Source organism: Brachionichthys hirsutus, chromosome 1 (genome assembly GCF_040956055.1).
Source record: "Brachionichthys hirsutus isolate HB-005 chromosome 1, CSIRO-AGI_Bhir_v1, whole genome shotgun sequence".
NCBI classification, from domain to species: domain Eukaryota; kingdom Metazoa; phylum Chordata; class Actinopteri; order Lophiiformes; family Brachionichthyidae; genus Brachionichthys; species Brachionichthys hirsutus.
The window spans coordinates 2,937,281-2,965,260 of NC_090897.1; the positions used below are offsets into that span (position 1 = coordinate 2,937,281).

General features: G+C 45.3%; 4 protein-coding genes across 5 annotated transcripts; 2 read left to right on the top strand and 2 right to left on the bottom strand.

The window, feature by feature from the left end:
- Nucleotides 1-694: 694 nt before the first annotated feature.
- cdh16 (cadherin 16, KSP-cadherin) lies at nt 695-15,199 on the bottom strand. Its single transcript, XM_068741987.1, has 16 exons — nt 15,068-15,199; nt 13,279-13,413; nt 12,842-12,971; nt 12,584-12,742; nt 12,011-12,207; nt 8,573-8,698; nt 8,325-8,475; nt 7,539-7,751; nt 6,384-6,460; nt 4,583-4,774; nt 2,934-3,175; nt 2,712-2,842; nt 2,369-2,608; nt 1,252-1,368; nt 976-1,092; nt 695-795 (listed from the first exon to the last, which is right to left on the bottom strand). Exons 1-16 carry the CDS (start codon nt 15,197-15,199, stop codon nt 695-697), a joined length of 2,460 nt encoding a protein of 819 aa, XP_068598088.1.
- Nucleotides 15,200-15,925: 726 nt separating this feature from the next.
- rrad (Ras-related associated with diabetes) lies at nt 15,926-18,298 on the bottom strand. Of its 2 annotated transcripts, XM_068760854.1 has the most exons (5): nt 18,269-18,298; nt 17,646-18,036; nt 17,312-17,385; nt 17,006-17,210; nt 15,926-16,902 (listed from the first exon to the last, which is right to left on the bottom strand). In XM_068760854.1, the coding sequence occupies exons 2-5, from the start codon at nt 18,016-18,018 to the stop codon at nt 16,625-16,627; spliced, it is 930 nt and encodes a 309-aa protein (XP_068616955.1). In that variant the 5' UTR covers nt 18,019-18,036; nt 18,269-18,298; the 3' UTR covers nt 15,926-16,624. The 2 variants fall into 2 exon arrangements, with proteins under 2 accessions (XP_068616955.1, XP_068616947.1); XM_068760846.1 differs by lacking the exon at nt 18,269-18,298 and having other exon boundaries at nt 17,646-18,239.
- Nucleotides 18,299-19,805: 1,507 nt separating this feature from the next.
- On the top strand, nt 19,806-21,816 carry LOC137902861 (ATP synthase F(0) complex subunit C3, mitochondrial-like). Its single transcript, XM_068746993.1, has 5 exons — nt 19,806-19,867; nt 20,131-20,201; nt 20,762-20,833; nt 21,092-21,291; nt 21,433-21,816. The coding sequence occupies exons 2-5, from the start codon at nt 20,163-20,165 to the stop codon at nt 21,545-21,547; spliced, it is 426 nt and encodes a 141-aa protein (XP_068603094.1). The 5' UTR covers nt 19,806-19,867; nt 20,131-20,162; the 3' UTR covers nt 21,548-21,816.
- Nucleotides 21,817-22,912: 1,096 nt separating this feature from the next.
- nsun3 (NOP2/Sun RNA methyltransferase 3) lies at nt 22,913-25,455 on the top strand. Its single transcript, XM_068740440.1, has 6 exons — nt 22,913-23,083; nt 23,167-23,270; nt 23,356-23,861; nt 23,967-24,121; nt 24,282-24,403; nt 25,001-25,455. Exons 1-6 carry the CDS (start codon nt 22,913-22,915, stop codon nt 25,305-25,307), a joined length of 1,365 nt encoding a protein of 454 aa, XP_068596541.1. The 3' UTR covers nt 25,308-25,455.
- The last annotated feature ends 2,525 nt before the right edge of the window (nt 25,456-27,980 follow it).

Sequence of the window (27,980 nt, forward strand, 5' to 3'; positions counted from 1 at the left end):
AAAAGATAATGTATGTAGCGATCGATAATAAGTACGTCCGTCGCTGCAGGGCGGTCAGGCGCAGCAGCATGCAGATAAATATTCTCATGCTTCACGTAACTACTTGTAGCTATCAAGGCGGTAGCATCGTAATTTAACAACCAGACGTATTTGACGTACAAAAACAACAGGATTAAGACGTACAATTACTTTTACTTTACAAGAATATATTTCTTTTTTAATAAAATAAAAAAAATAGCTATGAGCTCTCATGTTTCCAATTCAATGTTGAATATTACGATCTATAGCTCGAGATGTTACGATTATTATTATTTTTCACAAAAACATAAGAATTGCAGGGACTACAATACATTTAATAGAATATGGTGACTTTAAATATTTTAACATGTCAGTTTTGGATACAAATAAACAGATGTATAGCAATAAAAAAATTTTTTAAATTATACCCCATTTTCATTTCTCTAGCATGGACCTACAGACTTTACATACATTGGACATTATGCTTAAAGGGGATATCTTGTGCTCAGAGGTCAGTGTACGTTCAAACTGTGATCCAAAAATGAAAACAAGCTCACATTCATTGCTGACGTTTATGAATTCAGTCAAAAGAAAATTCAGGATTCAAAGAAAATAGTGGCATTGGTCCAGTTGGCCTGGTCTGGAAAGCATAACAAAAAGCACAGAGCGATGAAAATTAGAGGGACATCTTCAGAGGAACCGTCTCCTGGTTAGTCTTGCTCTGCCGTTCGGGGTTCTGATAGGACAGTCTTACAAATACAACAATAAGGACGGCTCCTAGAAAAAAAAAAGGAGCATTATCACTCATTACTCTGCAAAATATTAACATTAAACCTCAAGAAATAAATTGCAATCCAATGTACCGGCCCTCTAGCAAACTACAGTTGTACCAAATGCTTTTATAGCCTGTATATTTATACAATACTGCGTTCTAGGCATTGATTCCTGTCTGCTTACCGATGAATCCGAAGGTTCCCAGCAGAGTGCCCACTGCAGACTGAATGGTCGGCATGCCCTGCAACTGCTTGGTGGGCATTTTGCAGTTCCCTCTGACATTGCAGGGACACACCGTCACTAATAGGAGAGGAAAAAAATATATGCAAAAGGTTTTAACTAAATGCAACAATAATTAATAGAAATCCTGTGTTTGCGGATCTTTGCTGATTGTTCCCATACTCTCATGCACCATAACCTCCCAGCACTCCCAGTTCTTCAGTGGGAGACCGATGTTACCTGGCAGGTTTATGAAGGTGCTCCTGGGTGGAGAACTGCTGTCGGAGATGGTGAAGGGCACAGTGTAGACCTCTGGGGCCAGGTATGGGATGTTTAAGGACAGATTGGTGTGAGTATCTGAGAGATTAAAAAAAAAAGAAAAAGAAAAAGGAAACCTTTTAAAATCAAGTGATGCATTTAACAATATTTCCACAATGAAAAGATCATTGCATGTATCTTTACAGTATTTCACGGTTCGCCTAAGAGAAAGCTCTGCAACAACACAACAACACACGGGCCTGGAGTGTGTTTCTATCTTATCTCTGTCGATCAGTCTAAAATACAGGCCTGGCTGTGTGACGCAAAAGCAACACGTATGACGACAAGTGTTTTATCAAGCTGTTTGAGGCCTTATCAGAGGGTCTTAACCCCCATGTTTTGCCTCGCCTTCATGTCTTGTATATATATCTGCACTGATAGGATACCCATGGACTGGTTTTCGGAGGTCGGATCTGTGACCACCTGCCAACCTACAGTTTGAATGAAGCGCCGGTTCTTTTCAATCCGTTTCATGCAAACTCTTCGGCAGACATTGTATTGGCTCAAGCCCGCATGACGGTGCAGCCATTACTGGCTGTGTCCAGGTGCAAAGCATTCTGGAAGATTCCTTTTTTTAGCCTCCATTAGCTGGCAGGGGCCCAGTGGTGACGCCAAAGAAATAACACGGAAGATATAATTACAGCAGGGCTCAATCAATACTAACAGGGAGATGGGAGTGAAAGAGAGAGGCAAAAAAAAATAAAAGAACTGAACAGCCTGAATGACTAAAGGACGGACGTCATAGTGGTAAATTGTTTGCAAGAACCAAGTCCAACATGAGCAGTTTACAGCTGCACAAAGGGATAATTACATATCGCCAGATCAGAATGAAAATGCAACAATTTCCACATGACTCAAAAGCGTGTTTTGGCCGAGGCCCAGTCAATCACGCAATGTGTTTATGAAGTCAGGCATCAACTGGATGGCATCAAATCGACCCTTTTACTCTCCACGTTGTTCAAAGCCCGCCTGACTCACACCCGGAGCGGTCGAACCCCTGAGGACAGCACCAGAACGTCCACCTTAAACATAGCCTCACCATTGATAGGTGTCAGCTTCCAGTTCCGTCGAACGGTGGGGTCGCTGCGCAGCGAGAAGTTCAGTCTTCCTCCATGCTGCGGGCCGTCGCTGTCCCGCGAGGCCAGCACCAGAGCTTGGTCCTCCCAGCGGGGCGTGCACAGGTACTTCCAGGAGTAGTCGCCAACAAGTACCGGACTGTTGTCATTCACATCTAGGATGTGTACAGTGACCAGGGTGGATGCAGATAAAGAGGAGTTTCCTAAGAGTGAAATAAATAGGGGGGGGGGGGGGGGGGTACTGACGTCAAAGAGTCCCGTGCTCAAACGCTACTCATGGAATTGATGAAAGTTGATGGATCTTACGTCCGTCCACTGCAATGACCTCCATGGTGTACGTGCTGTTCTCCTCTCGGTCCAAGGCCTGAACCGTCTTCAGCTCCCCAGAATACTTTCCTATTGAAAAGTATTTCTTCGTGTCTCCTTGAATACAGTATCTGCACGACAAAGACAAAAATTAAATTAAAATGCAACTCCTATTAAGAAAAACGAGCAATTCCTGGAGCGCCGATCGGCGCTGAGGCTCGCCTGATCGGGTGAGAATCAGGGTCGTAACCCCGGATGGTGGCGATGACCCGTCCCGGCTCCTCGCCTTCTCTCACGGTCACTTCGTAATGGCTTTGCGACAGGATCGGCCCTTCGTTCACATCGTCGACATAGATGGAGACCGTTGCCGTGGACGCGGGGCCGTAGCGGCCTCGAACCAACGCCACCGGGTTCTGAGCACTCAGCACGAGGATGTACTCGCTGTCACGCTCAAAGTCCAAGACCTGCAGGGAAACCAAGACAAATGCTTCCTCAAACATCTTGTCAACAGCTAACAGTAAAGCTTTATTCTGCCTGTCCAATGATTTCTAAGCAGTCTCCTGAATCCTGAGCTGAACTCGTCTTTGCCGTCTTCCTGTCCCTGCTGTTCCCTTAAATGTGTTCTGATTGCCCTTGAAAGAAGACGTTATTGAACCAGCGTTGCCTGACATCACGCCTTTCAGGCTGTTGCCATGGAGAAGAGACACAGACCTTGCAGGGTGCATGAGCGCCTCTGTTAGCTGGAAGTGACGCATCGGCCCGGCGTTTTCAGCGGTGCAGAACACGTGTGCGGCGCCTGGAGGCTACATTTAAACGCAACTTAAATGATTCCTTAACTTCAGCTCATCAAGCTTAGCATCACCTTTTACTGTTAAAAGCTAATATTCAAAGATCCTCCAATGAAGAGATAAAAAAAAAAAAGATTTTCTGCCATATTTCTGCCGTCTCCCGTTCTTACCATCTTGATTAGACTCTCCTCACTTCCCGAGCGAGCGGCGAGTGATTTCTTATCATTAAATTATAGTCTGCCTCCCGATACTGACCTCAGTGTAAAGCAATTAATTAGAAGATTTGTTTGAATACCTTTTAATACACAGCGGCTTGATTTGAGAAGGCTGCGAGCGATAGGAACCGTTTTAGCAACGCAATGTTAGATATAAAGAAAACCAGCTGCTCTAACCGGCCTGAATCCAATCTGTCTAACAGCATTCCGAAAAAACAGAAGTCCTCATGTGCCGATCTGATCCATTTTTAGCTTTTTAATATCTGCTTTGTCTCAACAGAGCGCGTGCAAAACACGCTTTAATCACATTCATCAATTCTCCAATAGAGGTTGAAAATACTGTCTCCTGCCTGGCCCACTTAGAGCAGCATCAGTCACACACACACACACACACACACACACACACACACTCTGCAGATCAACACACACTCATTCCCGCACACAACCCTAAAACACTGCTGGATTAATGGAGGCTGGCCGACGGGGATACGGTCCAGAGGCTGCAGAGATTGTCGGCCTTTGTTTGCGCTCGCTTGTGTTTTTGTACAAGGCTTTCAGGGCTGAAGTATTGACACATTCTTTTCTCACCTTTTCTCACCTTCTGATATTAAGATCCTGTCCTCACCAAAAGAAGAAAAAAAAACAACCTAAGCTGCACGCGGCTGCCATTCTGACACAGCCAGCTACTGAATCATAGGATGGATATAGGCGCCCTTGATTTTAACATTGGTGCTCCTGAAAAGAAGACGTGTCGTTCTAAATCTCTTGGAGCCTAAACAGAATAAAGGAAACTATGAACGTGTTGGTTTCATTTATATCTATATATTTGTAGCCATTTTTAAAAACCTGAATCTGCGGGACTGTTCACCTTCGAAAGCACGAGCGAGACCTTATTGGTCGGCTTGTGCGGCACTAACGTAAAGACCTCCTCCTCGTTTCCAATCTCTACATTGTAGTCCACCTGCCAGCTGTCCCCTCCTTGAACATCTGCATCGCCGGCCAGCATGGCGGTTACCGTGGCGCCCACCAGGGCGTTCTCTGGGATGTGAAACGGTCCGTACTGATGGGAAGGGAGAGAAACAGTAACAGAGCACAAACACAAGTTAATAACAGCTCTTTATGATTTACTTTTATCTCTGGAGGTGGGCTTTTCTTGTCGTGCTTCCCCCGTGGGACAAAGTGTGAATACCCCCCCCCCGCTGTCATGGCAGAATGCAGCAGCATGTGGACGTACATTTGCCCCCTCTTGCCCTCCTGGTGTCAGCTGACCTTCATTCACACACCTCTGTGTGTTTGGACAGACGTTTAATCTGCCACTCACAGATGCCCCCCAGTGAAGCTGCCGTCCCTCTGATCTGGCTGACCCCCTTCCACAGGGTCAGCGAACCCAGCCCTGTCACCACTCGCCTCCCACGTCAGTCCCCCCCCCCCCCCCCCCCCCCCCACAGCGCTGCCTTCACATCTCCATGGAAAAAGCTGCACTACTCAGGCGTGACCTCCTCAAGAGCATTTTCCACCTTCTGCGGGTGTGTTTCTGTGTCGCTGCATGTGTGTGTGTGTGTGTGTGTTTGTGTGTCGCTGCATGTGTGTGTGTGTGTGTGTGTGTGTGAGACTTGCATGAAAATGAGGCTTGGGGAAAACCAGAGGACTAATGGCTACAACAAATACGGAGATGACAGATGTTAGAGCAGACAATCTGTTGTGGAATCCGTTGCTATGACGCCATCCGACCAATCCGTCTCCTGCCGTTGGTGTGGAGACGCTCCCGTTGAGACTTATAGACAATTTCCGATGTTAAATTCCATGGCAGTACCTTCCCTCCCTTCTCAAAATGAAATGTTTCCTTCACAGCTCACGATGTCAGTGCAGCCTTTAAGTGTCAGTACGATCTGACGCGGAGGACAGCCAGGGACCCGCATCCCCATTATCACAGCATGATGGCTCGCCCACGTAAATCACCATCCGTAATGACTTTTCTCCCTCCTACGAAGAGATGTGGGCGAAAAGTGAGCTGATTTCTTCAGGCCATTTATTTGTTGTTGTTATTGTTGCCAAAATGAGGGAAATCCCCTTCCTGTTCCCGGGGCCCATGCCGGTAGTGACCCACGCCGGTGTCTCTTTCAAGGGGCTTTTCCAAGATGGATTTTGGAGCAAGAAGGTGTTTAATTATAGCAAACACATCATGTATAGTAGCACTGGGCAGGGAGAGGGCTGAGAGGAACATTGTACTCTATTTATGAAGAGTCTTTTTTTAGCTCGCAGGAAGTCCAAATAGATGCTTGGAGCAAAAATTGTGACGTTTGTGCAGGGAGAACAAATCTCTGTGACAACAACACCTTTGATGATGTTGATTCTTGCACCATTCTGTTAATTGCATGTAGTCGTGGTGTAGATTTAACTATAAATAGACAAATGGAAACTTCTACTAAGAAGGAAATCTTTGTTAGAATAAATCCTGAAACACACACACACACACACACACCACTTAATGCACAAAGAACAGAATGAAACTCCTCCACTGATGCCATCACTACAGGCCGGAGATTAGAGGGCATATCTGGTTCCCTGCCAGGAAAATGAGATCAGTGACCTCCTGAGCGGATTCACATCTGTTTCAAAATGTGCTGTTTATCGCATCTTGTGTTTGTGCCCCTGCGTTCTCGCCGTACCTCGTGTTGGGAGAAGACCGGCGGGTTGTTGTTCTCGTCCTGCACAGTCACAACCACGGTGCAGGAACTGTTCAGCCCTGTTTGAGAAATCAGTCTGTTAGTGCTGCAGGGTCAGCACATCATGCAAAAAAACAAAGCACACGAAGGAATAGCAAGTACCTCATTTTCACACCTTGATCATTGAGCCATGCGGAGGGCGTCACGGATCGACCCGCAGTGGCGGCGAAGCCACAGCCACACAAGCTCACAAGGGTAATATGTCATCATCTTACATCCGGGCACAGTAATTGCTTCATTGCATTTAGTCGCTCTTCTATCCTTGCCCTCCTTGGTGGTAGGACAACTTGCAGCTCGATTGCCACCTGCGTCTCTATTATGACTCATGCTCTGATTGGCCGGGGAGTCTACGCCATCAGCAGTCAAATAACGGGGGACGGTAATGGGACAACTGGACTGGTATAAGTCTCTGTTAGGGAGGCACTATTTTCATTCTGTTACACTTAATGTAGTTTTCTTCCAAATTAGATTTTTTTTCTTATTTGTGCAAAAGTAAACTAGAATTGAAAGAAATATAATCGTAAAGAATGATAACAATATGAAACTAGAAAAGCACTCAGAGAGCGCAGACCTCCTCCAAGCGGCTCGTTCCCCTCCTAATTGGATTTACACCGTCCACATGGTGATCTGGATCATCATCAAATGGTTCTAAATTGTTCTTGGTGTCTTTATACACCAATCATATCAAGTAAAACTAAATCAGAGTTGATGTGTATATTTTTAACTGATTTTTTAAATCAGTAAATGCCTGACTCCATTCTGGACCCGATCCGGATGAAATTCGGTGATGAGATAGAGGCCCCCACCCTACATGTCTGTGTCAAGTTCCATAAACATCGGTCAATAATCAACCTAGATATTGAGGAACAAATGTTGAAGTTCCATTGACTGCAATGTTAATGGAAATTTCAAAGTGATCCAGAATCCAGGATCTCTTCTGGATCATCACCAAAATGTAATCAACTCAACCCTCCTAATGTAATTTCCCACTTCAGCAGGAGAGGGAAGTACTTGCACCTTGTGAGTTTAAGAGCGATTACCAGAGGACGGAATCACATCTTGAGGAAGTACGTATCTTCCTCATCTTTGTCAAGTCACCTTTGGCATCCTCAGCGGTGATGGTGAGAGTGTATTGAGGAGCTGTGCCCTCCATGCTATCTGCTTGGACCGAGATGACCCCGGAGTCGCGGTCCACCCTGAAGAGGGCACGGGGACTCTCTGGGATTTGTCCCACCAAACGGTAGAAGATCCGCACGTTGTCCGTCTTGGGATCGTCGTTATCGGCCGCCTGTACCGCCAGAATTTCTGTCCCTGGGGAAGATCCGGGAAAGAAACATCTCCGGTTCACAGTTCATGCTCTGTCATTACAAAACAGGACAGTCACAGGGTAAACAGAAGGACGGGGAGGGGTGGAAGAATAAAGCAGAAATTCTGCTTCACTCGGTGATGACACAGAGATTCACAGATTGTCCCCTCACATTCGTTTCCCAGAAGCAGAGCCTGTTTTAAAGCATCGACAAAAAAAAAAAAAAAGAAACGTCCTGTCACAACACACCATGTGCGTTTTACGAGTGTGGGTAGAAGTGAGAGTGCTTTCCCCCTCCCAACCGGGGAAAAATCCCAATCAGCTTTCACAAAAAGGTATCTGGCACGCTCGGCACTTTTATTACCGCCGTGTCCCTTCCAGTTTGCCGGGAGCTGTTGTGAAACAAAATTCCCCATCGTTACCTGTAATTTATACCTTGATTATGTGGTAATGTATAAATATAATAAAAAGGCTGTTAATATTTTTACACCATTGATTGATGCCTGACTCATTTTTCAAGTTGTCCAAATAGTATCTGAGAGGTTCCTAAGAAAATATCAAAAGGTTCCGCTGGTTACCTCGAGCAGCCAGCTCCTTGACCACAGTATGGTACTGGGCCTGTGGAAACGTGGGCCTGTTGTCATTTGCATCGCCCACCATCACCCTCAGCTCCACAGGCTTGGCAATCTCTCTGCCGTCTGGGCGCTCCACCAGAATTCTGATCTGAAACTGACACAACGAAGACAAAGGAGAGGAAGAGGGGTCAGACATATGGATGGATGGATGGATGGATAGATGGATAGATGGATGGATGGATGGAGCAGACCTGGTCCTGTGTCTCTCTGTCCAGGGGGGCATTGAGATAAATGACCCCTTCTCTGCTGATGGTGAAGAGCATCTCTGGAAACTCCCCCTCCAGACTGTACTCTGCTTTACTTCCACTCCATTTGACCTGGACACACACACACACACGCACCAAATGTTTCTGCATATTTTATTTCTGTTTTTAGTGAATATTCCGACAGGAAGGGCGTCCGGCCAAAAACGATTGGCAATTCAAATAAGATGGGAAAATGGTGAAAGGAGAAGAAAAAGAAGAAGAGTGGTCATTTATTTATTTCATCCTCAAGCTCCTCTTGGATTTTGAGGGCCCTTCTAAGCATCTTCCATTCTCTCTTCAGAGACAACCATTCGTATATATACTTGTACGTATATATTCTGTATATATATCAATGCATAAATGCACACAGTATGACAGATAAACACAAAAACATTACCACGACAACCGTCTTGCCAACACAGGTATAAATGACGTTTTGCAGCCGCGTACGGCGGGAGAGCCGCCGTGCCGCGTCTGCCTGCGTGATGGGAGCACTGAGCTGAGCTACCATTTACTCACATGATAAGCAGCTAACTGACAACGATGTGGAACAAAGAGCGCAGCCAAAACTAACTATGCAGGCTGAAGGGGATTTTCCACTCTGCTTTACAGCCCCTGACAGAGGGCTGTGCAGTGGGGCTGAAAGGGCCCAACAAACATCACCCAACAAGGAGAGGGGCCCAGATGCAGCAGCGCTCATGCACACCACGGGGCATGTGCGTCTTCTCAACACACTGTCACACACTCCTCCCTTGTTTTGGAGATGGCTGCTCAAACACCGTTGCTTTTGTATACAGAAGGCGGCTCCGTGCAGCTGCGGTCGGTTTGTGGCCCTCAGAGCCTTAAGGGTATGTTTAAAGAGCTGATTAATGATCCCACGCTGCTCTACATAAAGTTTTATACAAAACATACATGAAGTCATCTGTTTTGCCTCGGTCGGTGTTTGAGTTTGCACAGCACATTCTGTCCCCCCCCCCCCCTCTCCCTGACGGTGTTTGTTTGAGCTGCGTCACCGTGGTCTGCAGGGTTCTCAGCGAATTACAGGAACCGGCGCAGAACCCATTTGGTGGCCATAGATTCTCATACACTAAGGTTTGCTGGTAAATGTAGGCCTTACGCCTCCGTCTCAACGTCCATCGTCAAAAACTCAAACTGATTCGCTCACTTCCGGGAACGTCCCAAATCCGGGGTTGACCCGGAAGTGAGCGGATCGGTTCGAGTTTTTGATGCTTTCGATGGCGGACAGCGTTTTTGTAAAAGTGTTTCAATTGTTGTTAATTTGTTTTCAGAAATGCAAATTTGTTTCAAGACTTGAGAATGTGGTTTGCGGCTCCCAGCCACTGTAGGTTATCACTTCCGGGTCAACCCCAGATTTGGAACGTTCCCTTTCCCTAAGATTGTTTTCAGAAATCAACATTTTTATCTGATTTCTTTTTTCTTTTTCGCTTCCTCTTAATTTGTTTTCTAAAATGTAAATTTGTATTGGCATTAGTGGTAAAAGTCTGTTGCAACTCTCCATCGTTAGCCAGTTGCTAACGATCTCTCATTGTCGGACACGGATGGGTAGCATCGTGCTTTTAGATCTGGTGATGCAGCAATGGCCTAAAACTAGACTCAGACTAATTCTGTCACAAAATACAACAACGAATTTGAATGAAAACTGCTAGTTTCAATCAGCTAAGAGTCTTTACGCTTTAATTCTTAGGCCTCGCTTCCACTCCAGAGTCTCAAACCTTGATTGCATTAAATAATCAAAGTTTCAGGGAGGCAATCAGAATCGCGCGATAGATTAACAAAAATTACCTCCTGCGCTCCAGTGATGCAAAAGCACCTGGATTTTAAAATATAACCAGAGCTTGCTTTGATCTCGTTGCAGAATTGGTCCAATTGATGACGACAGCAATCTCGACTTACATCTGACTTTTGCAAAGAAGACAGCAAAGAATCACCGAGCAGCATGTTCATTTAAGACTTGTTCCAGAAGCGACGCCATTTATCAGGGGACAACCGGAGTGGGCCTTGAGAAGGACAGAACCGTGGATTGTCTCGGAAGCGCAGCGTGGGAGAAATAAGGCTTCCCCACAGCAAACGTTCATGTTAAGCTAATCCAGTTCGCTGCGATTGGATGGGGATAAATGGGAAGCTGCGACGAAACGGTTGATGTTTGGTGGTGCTATTCTCGACAGTTCTGCGACAGAGGCTTCATTTCTCACCGTCTTCACACGTTTTGTCATTAAAAATGAAATGAGATACACTGAAATGTTTCCACGCAGCCTCATTTACATGTGGAGGCGCACACTCCACTGGAAAGTGAAAGGGAAGTAGCTGCTTATTCTCGTATCGGCTGTTTTACACCTGCAGGGCCGATTTTAATGTGAATCTGAAGTGGCCCTTCATAAAAAAATGTAAAAAATAAATAAATAATGTGCCTACACGTGTGAATCCACACGTTTTGAGTGGGAGGAAAGGGGCTGTTAGAGCGGTAGCGGTGAGAGGCGGAGGGTGAGTGTGGAGGAGGTGGGAACGTAGGAGGACAGGCGGGGGGGGGGGGGGGGTTACGATGCACCTACCGGCCACAGCGACTCTCAGAACCTGCACATGTTCAATTCCACATCAAAAGCCACGCCAGCTTTCTCAGAAGAGAATAAATGATCGGTTTTACTCCGTGTGTAAAGAAATCCTTTAGGATGATAATGAACAATTATTTCTAATTATGTGGTACAAATCCCTCGGAGGACTTCTAAGTTATTCATGAACGACTAGCTGATTGGGCTGATATTACAGCAGCCGAGGTGACATAAGACCGGGGACAGACGCATCAGAAGAACGCGGGGAAAGCCTTTAAATGGACAATACCTTACGGGAAAGCAGAAATGTAGGACAGAAGCTTTGACTTTGTGTCTTTTATCCTGAGTTCAGAGCAGCGATGGACGACTGGGCATCATGTGTGTGTGACACTTTCAGGAATTACATCCAATTAATTAAAGATAACATGTTTTTCTCCGCCAAGGTCATCCGGTGTGTTTTTATAGGTCCATCAAACCGCTAAGAAAAGCTGCCAATCCTCGTTTAGAAAGACACAGAACTGATAAATCAGCTGTTATCGGGTTTATAGATGGATCCAGCGTTGTTTTATATTTCTAGAAGTACCAACATTTTCATACTGATCTGTGACATGTGATTAAAACGCAATAGGTGTTTCCGCTACGTGGGAGAGAAAGTGATTACAGCTGTTAAAGTGACTCATTCAGCAGGAGCCTGAAGGCATGATGGCATTTGAACAGCATCAATAATTCAGTATTTGGTCACTTAGATGGACCCGAGAGGTACTAAAAACAGCAACTGGCTATATGATGACACGTTGGCGAGGGATACGCGCCTCACCTGTGAGATGGCGATGGGGTAAGGGCCCGGGAGGTTCTCTTGGAGTCGTACGGGGTCAGGCGAGGCCCAGGTGTTTCCAGTCACCTCGACAGTGACTATGCCGGTGGTGAAGAAGGCATTTGCCTTGCCAGCCATATCCTTCACCATGACTGAGAGCTTGTACCGGCCACACATTTCTGGGTCCAGAGTGGAGGCGCCTGTTGGTCGGCATCGGGAAAACTCATTCATTCATTTTCTCAATCCGAAATCCGGGTCGCGGGATCTACTTGAACCCGCACAGACACGGGGAGAACCTGCAAACCCCTCACAGAAAGTGCCATCCTGGATTGTACTAACTGTCACATAAAAATGCACTTTTGATTTCTAGAATTCAAATATTTCTCTGGTTTTGATCTCACGTTTACAACTTTATTCAGTGTAACTAATTAGCAGGTCCTTTTAAAGGCAGGACTTGTAATTGTTTCCAAAGGAGAACTCCATTTAATGATTGGACCCTTGAATTGTGATTAATAACAGATTAACACAATCAGCGTCACATGAACTAAGTAATGCTTTTTTTTTTTTTAGACTGACCTTCCTCGGTGAGGGAAACCTCTCCTGTGATGGAATCAATGAAGAACATTTGGCTGGAGGGAATCCTGGGTGTCTGTTCCATGAGGCTGAACCGCAGGTCTGAGTGGGCCGTGTCCCGATCGTCCCGATCCAAGGCCTCCACCCGCATGAAAGGGATCCCTGAGACGGGCAGAGCTCAGTCACAAATATTCTCCACCGCAGGTGTCTCTACCAGCCACCAGCCCAAGGCTAACGTCATCAGCGCCGGCGCTCTCCTACCTTTGAGCAGGCCGAGCTGAACGCTGCCTCTCACGCTCTGCTGGATGAAAGTGGGCACGTTGTCGTTCTTGTCGATGACGAACACTTCAACGGTGAAACTCTGCCTCTGCCCGGATGTCCTGAAGGACACCTGCAGCGCATGGACAAACACACGTTGTAGACGTCCACATTACAGATATCTATGAATTACACACACACCAAACAACATTCTATTGAATTACACCTCATTAATAATGCCTTATTTATCCATGCTAGAATCCTATTTTAAGTATTTAAATTATTTGCTTTAGTTGTCAAATTTTAGATGCCAAGAAAGGATTTTTCATCCTTCAGATTCCTCTGCGTCGGCTTCAGGATGATAGATTACAGATTACAGATGTGCTGGAATGGATGAATGAAGGACGATGAAGTGGTGCGACACGCAGTGATCCGCTTACCTGCAGAGAGTAGGACGGCCGTTTCTCTCTGTCCAGCGGCTTCAGGGCGTACAGGAACTGAGCGTCCACTCCAAATATCCCCTCGTCGTCCCCGGTTACCACCAGGTCGCTGTAATTACCCGGCAGGCTGTGGAGCTGCACGAACCAAAACACGATTATCAAGCCGTTCACTTTTCCTTCCCGTTTCAAAGCGAGCGGTGAGCAACAAAGAGTCAAGTGTAGGAGGTCTGGAGCAGTGGAGAGATGCCGACTAGACACAATAAGGACACACACACACACACACACACACACACACACTGGCTGCAGCCGGCCTCCACCTCCACACATGCCTTTAGGGATATATGTCAGCAGATATTTCACACATTTCTTAGCATCAATAAATCATGCGTAAAACAGAAACTATGAAATGATGCAGCATGTTGGATTTCAGAGCTCTTTGATTTAGCTCCTCTGAGTCTTTGACCTTCATCAGAATCATCTAAAGCCTGCCAGTAACACACATTCACGTCATTCAGCCTCACCGTTGTGCTGCTTATCAGGTTTTCTAATTGCAATCAACCACGTCAATTCCATTTTATCATCCTGCAGTGTTGCACTTAATTTTGTATCATTCCACTGCTGAAAATAGTCCCTGCAAATTATACACATACTGCTGCTTTCATGGGACACCCATCTGTTTCAGGGAATGACCGAAGCATTCCTAAATCAGTTACAATGATGAATTGCATCTGTTGTAAAATACAATCTTGCAGAGGTGACCTTTTTTTCAAGTTTTTTTTTTCTTCAGTTCAAATAAAAAGTCAATTATATCAAGCTTCGCATTTCATTTTGCCAGCATCCTGTCGTTCAGTCAATCTGATGGCCAAATGATTATAATATGCTGTTTGGTTACTCTGCAGGAAGAATGTGGCTCCTCTGAAAGCATCATTAAAGTTCAAATGAATTCAATTCACATAAAAGCGCTGACAAGTCGCCCACTTGAACAAATTTAGAGCAATTATGTCCTTTTCATTCACAACACAAAGGTTTTTTTTTCTTTTTAAATATCAAACATCCGTTCTGTCCATTAACATGCCGGTTGTAGAGGATCAATGGCGATCATTCCGACGCAAATGCTTCAAGTATGAATATCTGTCATGCATGGCGTGCTGACGTCACAATGGAGCCAATCAAAGTGTCGAATTGTCCTTCTATTGCAGAGTCCAGAAAGCTAAAACGACCTGTCTGCCGCTCAGCAGGACCGAACGCAGAGGCCGATTTGGATCAATGGAATGATAGTCTGCTGTGGTGATGATGACAGGATTCACAGGATATTTTCTTTCCAGCATATATAAATATATATATATATATTTACATTTAAGCAGGTTCAATATATATTTTCAACTTGGAAATGAAATGGGAATTACTTAAATAAGGATATTACACTAATCCAGATACTTGTATAACCTAAGCCACTCAACTGGTATTCGACATTCTGTGCTTTTATTACCTCCCCCAAGGAGAATCCATTTGCTCAAGGTTTGTTTTCATGGTTAAGGAATCTAAAACTAAAGATAAAATAAATGTAGGACAATAATTCAATATAGGGGGGCTGAGGTGCTTGGCGGAGGTCTGCGCTCTCTGACTGCTTTTCTAGTTTTTTTTGTACTTCTGTACAGTTTCTAGCCCCTTTGGGATCTACAGAACAAGGCTGACGTTATGGCAATTTCATTTTATTTCTTATCAGTATAGCTTATTAGCGCAAAAAGAAAACACATTCACTCAATTCAAGTATTTTGAACTGCCTCACCTTGGCCAGATACCAGGGAAAAATACCGTCATAGTTTTCAGGGACACCAATTTTCACGTTGGCCCCGTGGCATGGGGCTAAAGCGAAAAGACTCATCAGCTGCAAAACGATCATCAGACGTCTCAGTGGCATTGCTCACGATGCAACCGGCCTGCAAGTGAGCAAAGTGTAAGACGAATTAAGAGACACGGTCTGCGATGAGCATCGCTGTGGCTCCTCTGTCGGCCATGAGTTCCTTAAATCTTACACACTTTTAAAGCTCTGCCCAGCAATCAGCACAACTCTGTTTTACGAACGGCCTGAATTTGAAAGCCATGACCTCCCTTAAGAACAGAGCAACACCTGAGCCCCCCCCCCCCCCCCACTAGACAAATGCTGGACGTTGTTTTATTTTATTGGAGCCTTGATGCCTGACAAATATCTCTTTTTATGGTGCAGTTTATTACTCCATTTACGCCCTCTTAAACTTCCGAAGAACAAACTTAAAATATTCTGTTGCTTCACCAAAAATAGCATGGTGTCAATTATAGAAGTTCAATAAATTGAGCAGCCAAATCTCTCCACATAAAACATTCTCTCTTACCTTCTCCAAAATGATGTGTGTTCTCCCTTCAAGAGCTGGGAACAGTTTAAATCAAGAGTGGGGGGGGGGGGGGGGGACGACTTGTGCTCCTCACACGGATTAATGGTTAACGCCTTCAGATTAACACGCCTAACTAACATGTTCCCCCCCCAGGGGGGGAAAAAAAAACAGTGACCAGCGAGGTAGTCGCATGAATATTCAGGAGAGATTCAGAGAGGCGAAACATTTCCTTCCCATTTCTGCTTTGGGAATAATCACAGAGAGGATTTCATTATTTCATGTTTTATTGAAAAATGAAAAAAATCAGCATAAACAGAATTTCCTAAATCATGTCACACGAAACTGACGCAACTTATTGCTTCACTCAGACGTTCACAACCTGAATTCCATGTCAAGGAAACACACGTTTTAATATTTTTTTTTAATCTTATTTTTCATTTGTCCACAGCTACTCGGCCAAGGCACGAACCTGCGTACCGTGTTTCAAGTAAAAACTAACTACCGAATGTCGCGATCTTAAACCGTCTTCTATACCGATAATGAGATGTTTGTTTGCATTCTGCATCATTCATTTCACAATATATACATCAACCCCGGCGCTAAAGGACAACACAAAGACAAGGCAACCTTTGCAGCGGATTAGCAACAACAAGCCTTTGTGTGTGTGTGTGTGTGTTTTTATATATAGATATATACTGATCATATTATGACAGCAATATGTTCAAGGCAAAATAAAAACCCCAAGTTCAATGAAATAAATGTTTGCAAAGCTTCGTGCAAGTTATCACCATTATAATAATAATGAGATCACTTTTAATTCCTTTCTCTTTTATGCTGGTGTCTGAAAAAATAAAAACTCTATTTCTGTCCAGCTCTATTAGTCCTTTAGGGTTAGTGTTAAAACACACACAGCGGCAGGTCTTCAGAGGCCAAAGAAAGAAAAAAGAAAAATGTCTGTCTCTTCCATCCGCTCCTCAGAGAACCGTCAGGTCGTGGCAGGACTTTGACTTCTGCCTGAAAGCCATCTTCTTGTTCTTGCGTGCGACCATGCGACCCAGGAACCGTTTGGCCTTCTTGCTGATGCTCTCCCTGCGCCTGCAGTTGGCCATGCGTCGTGCGTTCTCCTCTTTGCTGTCTTTCCTCAGGCGGATCTGCCTGACGATGCCCTCGAACAGGTCCTGCACGTTGTGGTGAAGCGACGCCGACGTCTCGATGAACTTGCAGTCGAACACCACCGCGCAGGCGCTCCCCTCTGGAAAAGAACAAGAACCAGCATGTGGAGAAAGGAGATTAATATTTCTGCGTCACCTATAATCTTTAATTCAGCAGAACATCCGAGGCTCATCCTGACTCACCGTCGACAGACACCTCTCTGGAGCGCACCAGGTCGCTCTTGTTGCCCACGAGGATTATGGGAATGTTCTCCGACTGTCTGGCCCGACGCAACTGAATGCGCAGCTCCGACGCCTTCTCGAAGCTCGACTTGTCCGTCACGGAGTACACGATGATGTAGGCGTCTCCCATCCTCATGCACTGCTCCTTCAACCACTGGCTGTTATCCTGCAGACGGACACGGGAAACCGGACGGCATCACAAACCGTCCCGGCTTCTCAGCGAGCGCGTTGGCACGTTGGCGCGCACGTGACTGACGTGAAACTCACCTGCTCCCAGATGTCGTACAGCAAGACGGACGTCTCTTCTTCGTCCACCATGATAGATCTGTCATACGTGTTTCCTGAGGGGGGGAAGAGATGCTGGGTTACACACACAGGCGCACGTCTCATTAACATAATTATGAATGAGCGTTCACGAGGATCTAGATGTTTTATTTTATTCTATTATTTCTGCAGGTGTTTCCGTGCTGAAGTTTCATTGCCTTTATGTTTTGGTGCTTCACATCTTAATTGATCAAATAGACTGAAATCAACCTCGGCCCAATCGATCCTTTCCCTTCCTGCATGCATGCGCGGATTGGTTGATGATTCATCCATTTACCTGCTTCATCATAGTCGTGACCAGCCTCCTCGACTCCTCCGAAGACGCGCGCCAGGCTGGACTTGCCGACGCCGTGCTCGCCGAGGAGAACCACTTTGTGCACCTGAGACTCCGCTTCGCTGCCGGTGGAAATCACGGAGTCGGAGGAGTCCGACGCGCAGCTGCCTCGGTGCTGCTCGTTCACCGAGTACGACGCGCAGCGCAGGAGGTTGGACAGCTCGTCTGTTTGGCCCGTCTGAGGCATCGTGGCGCGGAGGTCCCGGTCGTCCACGGGCATGCTTCTCCGGTGTAGATTCGGTAGATTCATTGGGAACGGCACGCTCCCTCTTCTCTTGTCCATGTTCCGCAATTTGTCATCTTTGTTCAGAGTCATTGCGCGCGTACCGAAGGTCTGCGGATAGATTTGACATGCGTAAATTGGTGTCTCGGTCGCGCCAAATAGGTCTAAACGTGTCCGCATGGGGATGGATGATGTCACAGGGTAACATAAATGTAAGTCATGTGATCAAATCTAAACCGTTGTTTGTTCAGTCGCCTGAAAATGAGACAAAATGTGTTTTCTTCTCACACAATAATAAACAAAAGGAAATTTAAAATGTCTCAAGAGGATTAAAAACACTTACTCTGTGTTGGTTAAATCCAATAATCCTTGTTTGGAAGAGCTGCAGCTGAAAACGCGCTTTCACTTGAGTCTGATCAGAAGCGCTGCTGAGCCTTTTTATACAGGACAGGGAGTGACGTCAGCAGGGATTCGCCCCAGAGAATCGCGTCTCCGCTTACCATAGTGGTGCGTAATGGTAGCATCAGACAGGGGGGGGGGGCATGACTGGAAGAGCCGAGGAATCTCCCTTCCGCAGAGCCAAATGGAGAGCGTCTCCCTCTGGGGGCGGACATTGATGAATCTTTAAGGAGCTAGGGAAGCCCACAAAATGCTAGACTAATGTAAATATTCAATATTTAATGGTGCCAAATGTAACAGTGTGCAGTGCGTAATGCCGATTCCATAGAATCAGTTTTCAGGTTTATCATCCCAGCAGAGCGGACGCCAATTGTTATAAAATTACAGCGTTATTAGGAGTTTCATTTGAATGTGACGGGGAAGCTTCGTGGATAAGAATGTCTGGTAAACCAAATAAATGATGTCATATGCTAACGTAGGAAAAATGTGTTATCGATTCAGATGCATCTGTGCACGCGGTGGCGTTCATGATCACACCCAACACGCACTGTGTGAAAAATCAAAGCAACAGCCACCGGGTCAGAATTCATTCAGTTTGTACTTTAATTTTTCCTGAAATATTCCAGTGTTGCGTAATAAACATCCATCTGATGCACAAATCCCTCAATTTAAGGCGTTTTATTTCCTTGTGTTCGATGATTTTACCTCTCGCGCACGAAACAGCGCACGACGTGCTGCTGAAGGAGCATTTAACGCTCCTGTTGGTCGAAGAATGACGAGCTGCTGCCCCCTTGTGGCCACAAATGTCACGCTGCAGTTTAACCTTTTGTCCCCTTCTAGAAAAACGAGTCAAAAATAATTACAAGAAAACAAATAACCGCAATTCTGTTGCCAATGATTTTGATTTCAGCAATATTCATTCATTCATTCGTTCATTCATTAATTCATTCATTTTCTCAACCGCTTTATCCGTAAGCAGGTTGCGGGTACACCCTGGACAAACCACCAGTTCTTATCGCAGTTAATATTTGTCATGGAGAGACTTATTGATGGATGCATGATGGACCTGTTATAGCCCTTATATGGCACAGACGTCTCTGAGAGGTCGGTTGCATTCACTGGTTTTATGTTTAGGCACAAGGAAATAAATTTGTTATAGTAAAAAAATAATAGAAAACCAAACAGAGGCATAAAAGGTAAACATATAAAGAAGGTAGAGGACTTCAAGTACTGAGGGTCAAAACTGCAGAGTGATGGAGAATGTGGGAAGGAAGTGAAGAATCGTGTGCATGCGGGCTGGAACAGGTGAATAGGATATAATAAATACAATTAATAATTAGTGGTTCATTGAACAAAAAGGATTCAAAAACTTTTAATATTTAGTCGTTGGAAATAAAATTTTATTTAAAAAAACGACGACGAAGAAGACGGTAGAAGAAGAAGAAGAAGAAGAAGAAGAAGAAGAAATAAATCCGGAAACAGGAAGTCAACCTTTCGACGCCACAGTACGCATGCGCAGCTCTTCGACCTCTCCTCTAAACCGGTGAGCGCTAACCTCTGCAATAAACTGTGATTTTTTGGGTCAAATATTTCGGATGATTGTGCCGCTTTCGTCTCTTTGTATGATTGTAGTCCTATTAGCTTAGCTCTCTTGCGTTTCCGTACATTTCTATAAATATGACGCGGTTTTGGTGCTAATTTTGAGCTTATTTGTGTCATCTTAACTTGACGTATTTTTTTTTAAACCTTTATTTGAGAGGATGAACCGGCTGAAGTTGTATTTTCTCCCCCCCCCCCCCCCCCCAGAATTTACGCCCTGACCACTACTTCCCTTCGGAATGTATGCCTGTGTGAAGCTCGTCTCTCCGCCCTCTCTGGTGAGTAAACGTGAATGAATGGAGATTACGCTAGATTTCAGATGCACCTTCTACTGTGTTAAACGGTACGTGAACGCATCGTGATAAGCTAATGAATATCTACAACCCGTTGCTGGGGAAGCTACTGCTGCTATCATGTAGCATGCTAACATCGGCACGGCTCGGCTCGGCTCGGCTCGGCTCGTCGTCCCCTGCAAGGACGTCCAACTCCAGTCCCAGGAGAAACCTGCGTTCGCTAAATATTCACATTGATATCATCCGTTTAGTTTACAAACTAACAGAAGTTTGCCATTAAATGATCCAGCAATGTGTTAAAGCATGTAGACGTGTATTAATTTTACATTTTAAAACATTACAGAAGTTGTGGTAGTTGCTACATTGCAGTTTATTACTATTTAACAAATTAAATCTCACCTTATTTGAAAGCAGCTGTTGTTGTTTTGAGTCCAGCCAGCGCATTCTGAGGAAATGTACATACGGACGTATTTCAGCGCAACATGATCGTAAAGCATTTTGAGAACACGAGTGTAACTGATGCGCTCGTCTTTTTCTTTTCATAGGTCCGGATTGGGACTCGGGCTTTGTACAGACCTGTCTCTGCTGCAATCGTCTCGGATGCCTGGAAAGCAGACGTAAGCAGCTATGCGCTATTAGCTGTGTGCTAATCCTTATAGCTGATTTACTGACCTGGAGAGTTTACTGAAGGGACACTGAGGCTGTTACAGATCCATTCGCCTCCTTTACATTCTCAGTTTTTTTTATTATGTCCTTAGCTAACCACGTTCCTTTTATGTACTTATAGCAGAGAATGGTACAGTGCCGCGTCATGATTTCTGTAGAGTTTTGTACTCCAGTTTCCGCACTAACTTCCCATTATTTCTACGTTTCAGAGTCCTTCTCTCCTGGCGCCGCAGACTGTTGTATCCTCTCAGCAGCAGCTGGCGGTGCGGGGATTCCGGACTAGCGCCTTGAGCCGCGACATCGACACCGCTGCAAAGTTCATCGGAGCAGGAGCTGCCACCGTGGGAGTGGCCGGATCCGGTGCTGGAATTGGAACTGTGTTTGGCAGCCTTATTATTGGATATGCCAGGTTAGCTAAATGCATCACTTCCTACTTTTTTGTGTCTGCCACAGACTGTAAGAAAACATGGCTGTTGCCTACAAAGTGAAATGTCCCAGAAGCTGTACTGAGAAGACTTTGTAATTACGTTCTGTCTTTCTTTCTCCACAGGAACCCTTCTCTAAAGCAGCAGCTCTTCTCTTACGCCATTCTGGGCTTCGCTCTGTCTGAAGCTATGGGTCTTTTCTGTCTGATGGTTGCATTCCTCATTCTGTTTGCCATGTAAATCAGGCATTTGCTGTTAAGGACACATCACAATGTCAATAAGAATGAGCAATTGGAGATTCTCTTGAATTGTACAATAGCTTCAGCGCATTGTATTGTCCATTTATGTCTAGTGGTGTTTCTGAGAAGATTGGCAATCCAGTGACGTATGAAACTCTGGAAAACAAGTAATTTTAATTATGGTTTTTCCATTTTACTACATATTTAATCAAATGTTTTTGTTATCGAATGTGCAACCAACAATAGCATTAAAATATTTGATTAATTGTGTCTTTTTAAATGTGTCATTATATTCTGCAGTTGTCTATCTGTTGTGTTTTTAACGATGATGGTCAAAACTCTATCAGATCACTATGACTTCACAAAAACAGTTTAGCCATAACTCGAGAATTTATAAGAATTCATTTATTATTTATTATTTCAAGCCTTATTAAAATAAAAATTGTCATCCTGTAAGCTTACATTTACGAGACAGACTGTGAAAATGGATTTAAATCTCGTGGATTGGGAATTTCTATGTGGATCCACATCAGGTTGCACAGAGTCATAGATTACAGTCCCAAAAATCCTAAATCTGCCACATTGCCCACATCCACATCAATATTGTGTTCATTTGGATTTAAGACATACACCTGTATAGTGGGAACGTGGTTATATGGATCGGTTTGGAAGTTAATGTGAGCCTGCCACATCGTATAAATAATACTTTCTTTGCATCTATAATTGTAATTTTACAAATTGGACAGTTCAACAGAAACTCATGGGTTTTGCGGCTCAAGTTAAGGTGATTTTTCTTTTTTACTGCTGCATGAGAAGATTCTCCTCTCTCGAATATATTAAGTCTAAACAGGGATATACAGTTGTGTGGCAGGCTGCGCAGATAATCTAAAGGCTAAATCTGATCATATTTCAATGCTTAATTTTGGAAGTCACTAATCTGGAGACAGAAATTGGCAATTACATCAGAATAATATATCGTGTACTGTACCGGAAGGAATCAAATCAAACACACAAATGCTGCTATAATTTATTGTGGACCAAAAGCGTCTGTATTTCAGGTTGAGGCCAACACTACAGCAGAGTAAAAAAAGAAATACAAATTGTAATTTAGCTTACTTTTATTTTCATTTTTTTAATATATATATATTTTTTAAAGGTAGGAAAAATGTCTATATTTATTATCCTCTTTGAAAATCTGTATTTTCATTCGTTAAAAACAAAATAAAAACAAAACGTCGGGTGGAACTAACGGAACACTGTTTAGTGTTTACGGGGGACGGATTTGCCTGACGTACGCGTCCCTGAGTTTTATGCACACGGGAGTTTGTCCGGAAATAAATGCTAACCAACGAAGTCAAAGAACCAAATGACTAAATGCATGAGCTCGATACACCAGTTTTACACAACACGGAGGAGAGTTTGGTTAAAATGGCGGAAGCTTTCACCGACAGCTTTCTGGAGCCGGTCGGCGTCTTCCTGTCGCACCGCTCCGGAGGTTTTGCATCCGGACGAGCGAAAAGGAGCCTCCTGTAACCAGGTAACGGATTCTTCCCGAGTTATTAGGACTCGCAGCTTCTAATCAGTTTAAATATAACGTGCTTGTTGTCTGTTTTTTAACAGGTGACTAAAACGCCCCACAAACAAAGATCCTCGTGTCTGCCAGTACTGGAACACTTTGACCAGCAGTACAGTCAGGAACTTGGAGACTTGTGGGAATCTGCAAGGTACATTTTCTCTAAACTTATTGTTACAGCTTATGTCGACACATTCGTGCCCTCCCTCCACTGAGATTCTCCCCCCCCCTCGCAGATCAGTGCTCCTGGATCCTCAGTCTTGGCAGTACGGAGTCTTGCTCAACCGCTTCAGCATCCTGGCGGATCTTCCACAGACTCTCCGATCACAGGGCTTCTCGTTATTGCCACTAACGGATGGGTGCAAGTTCTTTTCTCCTGACCTCTCCGCAGTGTCAAGTCCTCAAAAACGAGCAGGAGGAGACTCTCAAGACATCCCCAGAGACCCCATCGAAGACTCTCGGCTCCGACCTAGCAGCGCCGATGTTGCGCTCGATCGCGACCTTCAATTGGAGCCTTCGTTCAGATTGACCCGTCCGCCGTTACGGTGTTACATCAACCCGCGCCCGGTGCGGTTTCCCTCTCAGCCGCACTGGCCCGGCCAGCTGAAGCAGTACTACCTGCTGAATGCTGCCTCCCTGCTCCCGGTGCTGGCTTTACAAGTCAGGGATGGGGAGAAGGTTCTGGATCTCTGCGCTGCCCCCGGGGGCAAAGCCGTGGCCATCATGCAGTGTGCAACCCCAGGTAAAAAAAAGACAAATAAAAGAAGTCAAATGTAGCGATTAATGCATAATAACCCATCTGCATTGATTGCTGGTTAAGGTCATTCTTCTTGGTGTTGTGTTTCAGCACTTCTCTGCTGTAATGAACCGGACCCTCACAGACGGGGCTGGCTGGCCAGAACCTTGGAGTCGTTCCTGCCGAGCCCGCTGAGCAGCAGAGTAACCGTATCTGCACAGGACGGACGCTCGTTTGGGCAACGCGAAGAAGCAGCGTACGACAAGGTGTGAGGAGTCGCTTTCAGGATGTCTGTATGTGGAAATAAAAAGGCTTCAGCTTTTCAAATGAGGCGGATACATTTATATTTGGCATGATTTCCTAAGCTGCCTAAACTCTTTGAGTCAGATTCTTCAGCGTTCTCCCTTCTTGCTTCTTTCTTTGTAGGTTTTGGTCGACGCTCCGTGCTCGAATGACAGGAGCTGGTTGTATTCTCGAGACAGCCAGCAGGGGGCGCAGAGACTCAAGGAAAGAGCAAAACTGTCTGCGCTGCAGGTTCAACTGCTCAGGTAAGTTCTACCTTCAACAGAACACAGTAAGAGACTTCTTACCAACCATGAAAAGTAAAAGTGAATCAGAGTTGAACTCCGTAAATGGAGTTTTCAATGAATTATAATTTTTCCTGACTCCATTCTGGATCCGATCTCCATTCCGGGATCTCTTCTGGATCATCACCAAAATGTAATCATGTGTTCCCGGTAACATTCCCAACATTTCCCGACGATTTCATCAAGATCCCTCCATAACCTTTTGATTTATCTTGCTAACGGACGGATCACATAACCTCCCTCTCGGCGGAGGCAATAAGGCCTATTTACCCTCCTTTTTTTTAACACATAAATTGCCAGACAGTGTTTAATAAAACGTGGTGGAAGAGTCGGGAATGGAACAAGAACAGTTGCTTTTATAGCCGTCACATAATGGGGTGGGTGGGGGGGGGGGGGGGGGCAGATCTGCCTCGGTGGCGGTTTGAGCTCTCTGACTGCTGTCTGGATTATTTTTATGTTAATTAGGAGGCTGCATAATGTTTCCCTGCTTCGGTGCAGCGCTTCAAATGCTCCTTTAATTGTTATTCCCGAGTCGCAGCGTTTGCCTTCTCCCTCCAGGTCCGCGCTATCTACCGTGCGCCCGGGAGGCGTCGTCGTCTATTCCACTTGCACGTTGTCCCGCTCTGAAAACTACGGCGTGGTGGAGACGGTGCTGAACGATTGCCCCGAGGCCGAACCCGAGGACCTGTGGAAGGAGCTGGCTCTGCCGTTGTCGGGATGCTTTTCGTTTACTCGCTCTGGATGTGGAGGAGAGACACTCGCCAGCACGTCCTCTTATCGTCACAGACTTGGCATTTTAGCATTTCCTCAGCCCGGAAAGACCTGGGGGCCCATGTTTGTGAGTCGAATCAGGAGGAGGGAATAACAGGTGGAAACGTCAAAATGTTTTCTTCGTTCGACTTTAAGATGCAAATGATTTTGTGGAACTGGCTGATTCTAACGCTGCTCTGGAAAAGGATGGATGATTTAAGGCCCCTGATATGCCCGTACTAGGTTTACCACGTAGACAGCAGCTGATCATTTCATAAATGTTATTGTTCTGATATTACTGATCTCCGTCCTTCAGAGTCGGAGTCAATAAATCAGTTTGTGCTCAAAACAATCGCGGATTGCTCTTTGACTTAAATTATTTACACATTTCTATCTCAACCCTATTGACCTGTTTATGGATCCTCTGTTTGATTTGAAATACCTCAGAGCCATAAAACCCCTGCAAACGTTTGCAGCCGTGACTCGACAGGGAATTGAACGTTCCCCGGTCGGAGGGATCAGTTTAACACCTGGAAGGAACAATAAAGGAGGGATATAATTAACATAGATCGCCTGATGTCATTTGACCCGCTACCTGTCTCATCAAGTTCCATCAGAGGAGTCATCTGCAGTCTGTGATCACTCAAGCCGTCTGGATTTCATTTGGGAGTGTGGCGTTATCTCCTATGGAAGCTCATTACCCGGCTGGACTCGTGAGAAGGTTCTGGTCCCCCCCCCCCCTCCCAGAGCAGAAGTCAAATGAGTTCTGAAAGTAACCGCAGAGTACCGCCTGAACATAAAAGCCCGGCAAAAGGATGCTTCAGGCACTTAAGTGTGGAAACCCTTGTTTCTGGCATCCAGATATACGTGAATGTCGGTTCTGAGCGAGCCCACGAGACGCCATTAAAGGCATGATTGTTACGGTAGAGCGATGGAAGGGCCGCGCTCACCTGGCTGTGGACTCCCTCCACCATTACTGGGTGGGTATTTTTATTTGCTGTCCTACGTCTTTGATAAGCAGCCGTGGCCTCTGATGGGGCCGCATCGTTACGCCGCAGCATCATCCTCGGAACATAAAGGTAGCAAGATGTGGAAATGAAGTGGGGCCTGAGTGGGTTTCAGCCGTGCTCCTGACCTTTGCCTGAACTCCGGTTCTGTTGATGCTCTCCGTACTGCAGTGCTTCCCTCGAGGGGAGAATCTCAGAGAAGCTTTTCCTCCACTTCAAAGGCAGGGAATGTGGGCCTGCTTTGCATAATCAGGTGGGGAACAGCTTTTTTTTTTTTTTGCCAGAGAGGCAGGAATTAATTTGTGCCCCCGCCAGATGTAATCATTAAAACTGTAGTCAGTGACAATAAAGGGGAGGAGGAGGAAGACAATGGAGGAGGAATTGTTGGACCAGTGGGCAGACGGGGGAAAGGATATATAGCATAGGACGGTTCTCAGCGCTAGAGGACACAGCTAAGGTAAGCCGCGTTCTCTGAGCTCTGGTGGTGCAGAATGACATTAGTTCAGTCTGGAAACATCACACTGATTGGATATGCTGGCATGAAGTTAACCCTTACGTCCCCTAATCCTTGCTTTGACGTCATATGCGATGTTCCGCTGCTTATTTGGTATCAAAAACGCATCACAAGCAGAAATTTGGAATTCAGATCCAACCACCCGGCAGCGTATAAATGTGTGTGTGGTTGAGTTGCTGCTCATTAAACACCCCGCATTGGTGCTGTTCAGCACAAATCAGCAGACAGACTCATTTAATGCTGGAATTTGTGCATTTTGATTTATTCCTAATTAAAATACTGGAGAACATCACTGAGAAAAGCTTAATTATTTCTGCTGCTGAAATCCAATCGGATTCAGTCACTATGTCAATCTGATATTTCGTGTGACAGCAAACAAGGACCCCGATAGTTTAGTCCAATTTGGTGTGTCCTCAAATGTCATCATTTGTCAGGATTAGGAATGCTGCTATTGGTGGATTTGTACTCAAACGTCGTGGAGGTCAAGTCAAGACTGGGCAGCAGGATGAGAAGTCCTGAATAGATCAACACGTCCGGAGAGAAGGAGCAATCGTTCCAGGGAAGGAGGCGGACTGGGCTTTCTAACTACGGAACAACTGATGAAATAATAATGAACGCCTCCTCGAGTTGTTATTTTTACCTCTTCTGACTGGAAACGTGTCAGATGAGGTAAAAACAAGATGAGTCGACTTCTGTTCGGGGGGGTTTATAACTTTCTGTGAATAACTTCTAAACCAATAATGATATCAACGTGAATCCAGTTGCTAATGGTTTTGTTTTCAAGGTTAAGGAATCTAGAAATAGAGATAGAATAAATGTAGGACAATAATTTGTGGTGTAAAATCACAATATCGGGGGACTGAGCTGCTTGGTGGAGGTTCTGCGCTCTCCAAGTGCTTTTCTAGTTTTCAGTCATGTGACTCATCCATACACACACGGATGAATGGAATAACTTCCTATATGAGTTTTATGTGGGATTCGACTGGATACAGAACGATTCCTCGTGATTTACGCCCTGGACTCAAAACGCAAAAGAAACTTGAGACTGGACTTCTTAGGGAATGTTAGAACTTCAATAAAGCCTTTCTACGGTTTCGCATCAAAATCAAACTTGTGTGCGGAACAAAGGCAAACGCTTGAAGAGCAACGCGGCGCCCTTGATGAACTGCTATGAAGCTGTCCCCCGGTTGACATCCATAACAATTGCAGGAGAAGACAAAGCACGGGCTGAACGGGCTGGAGGCGGGACAGATGACGTCAGCCGCGA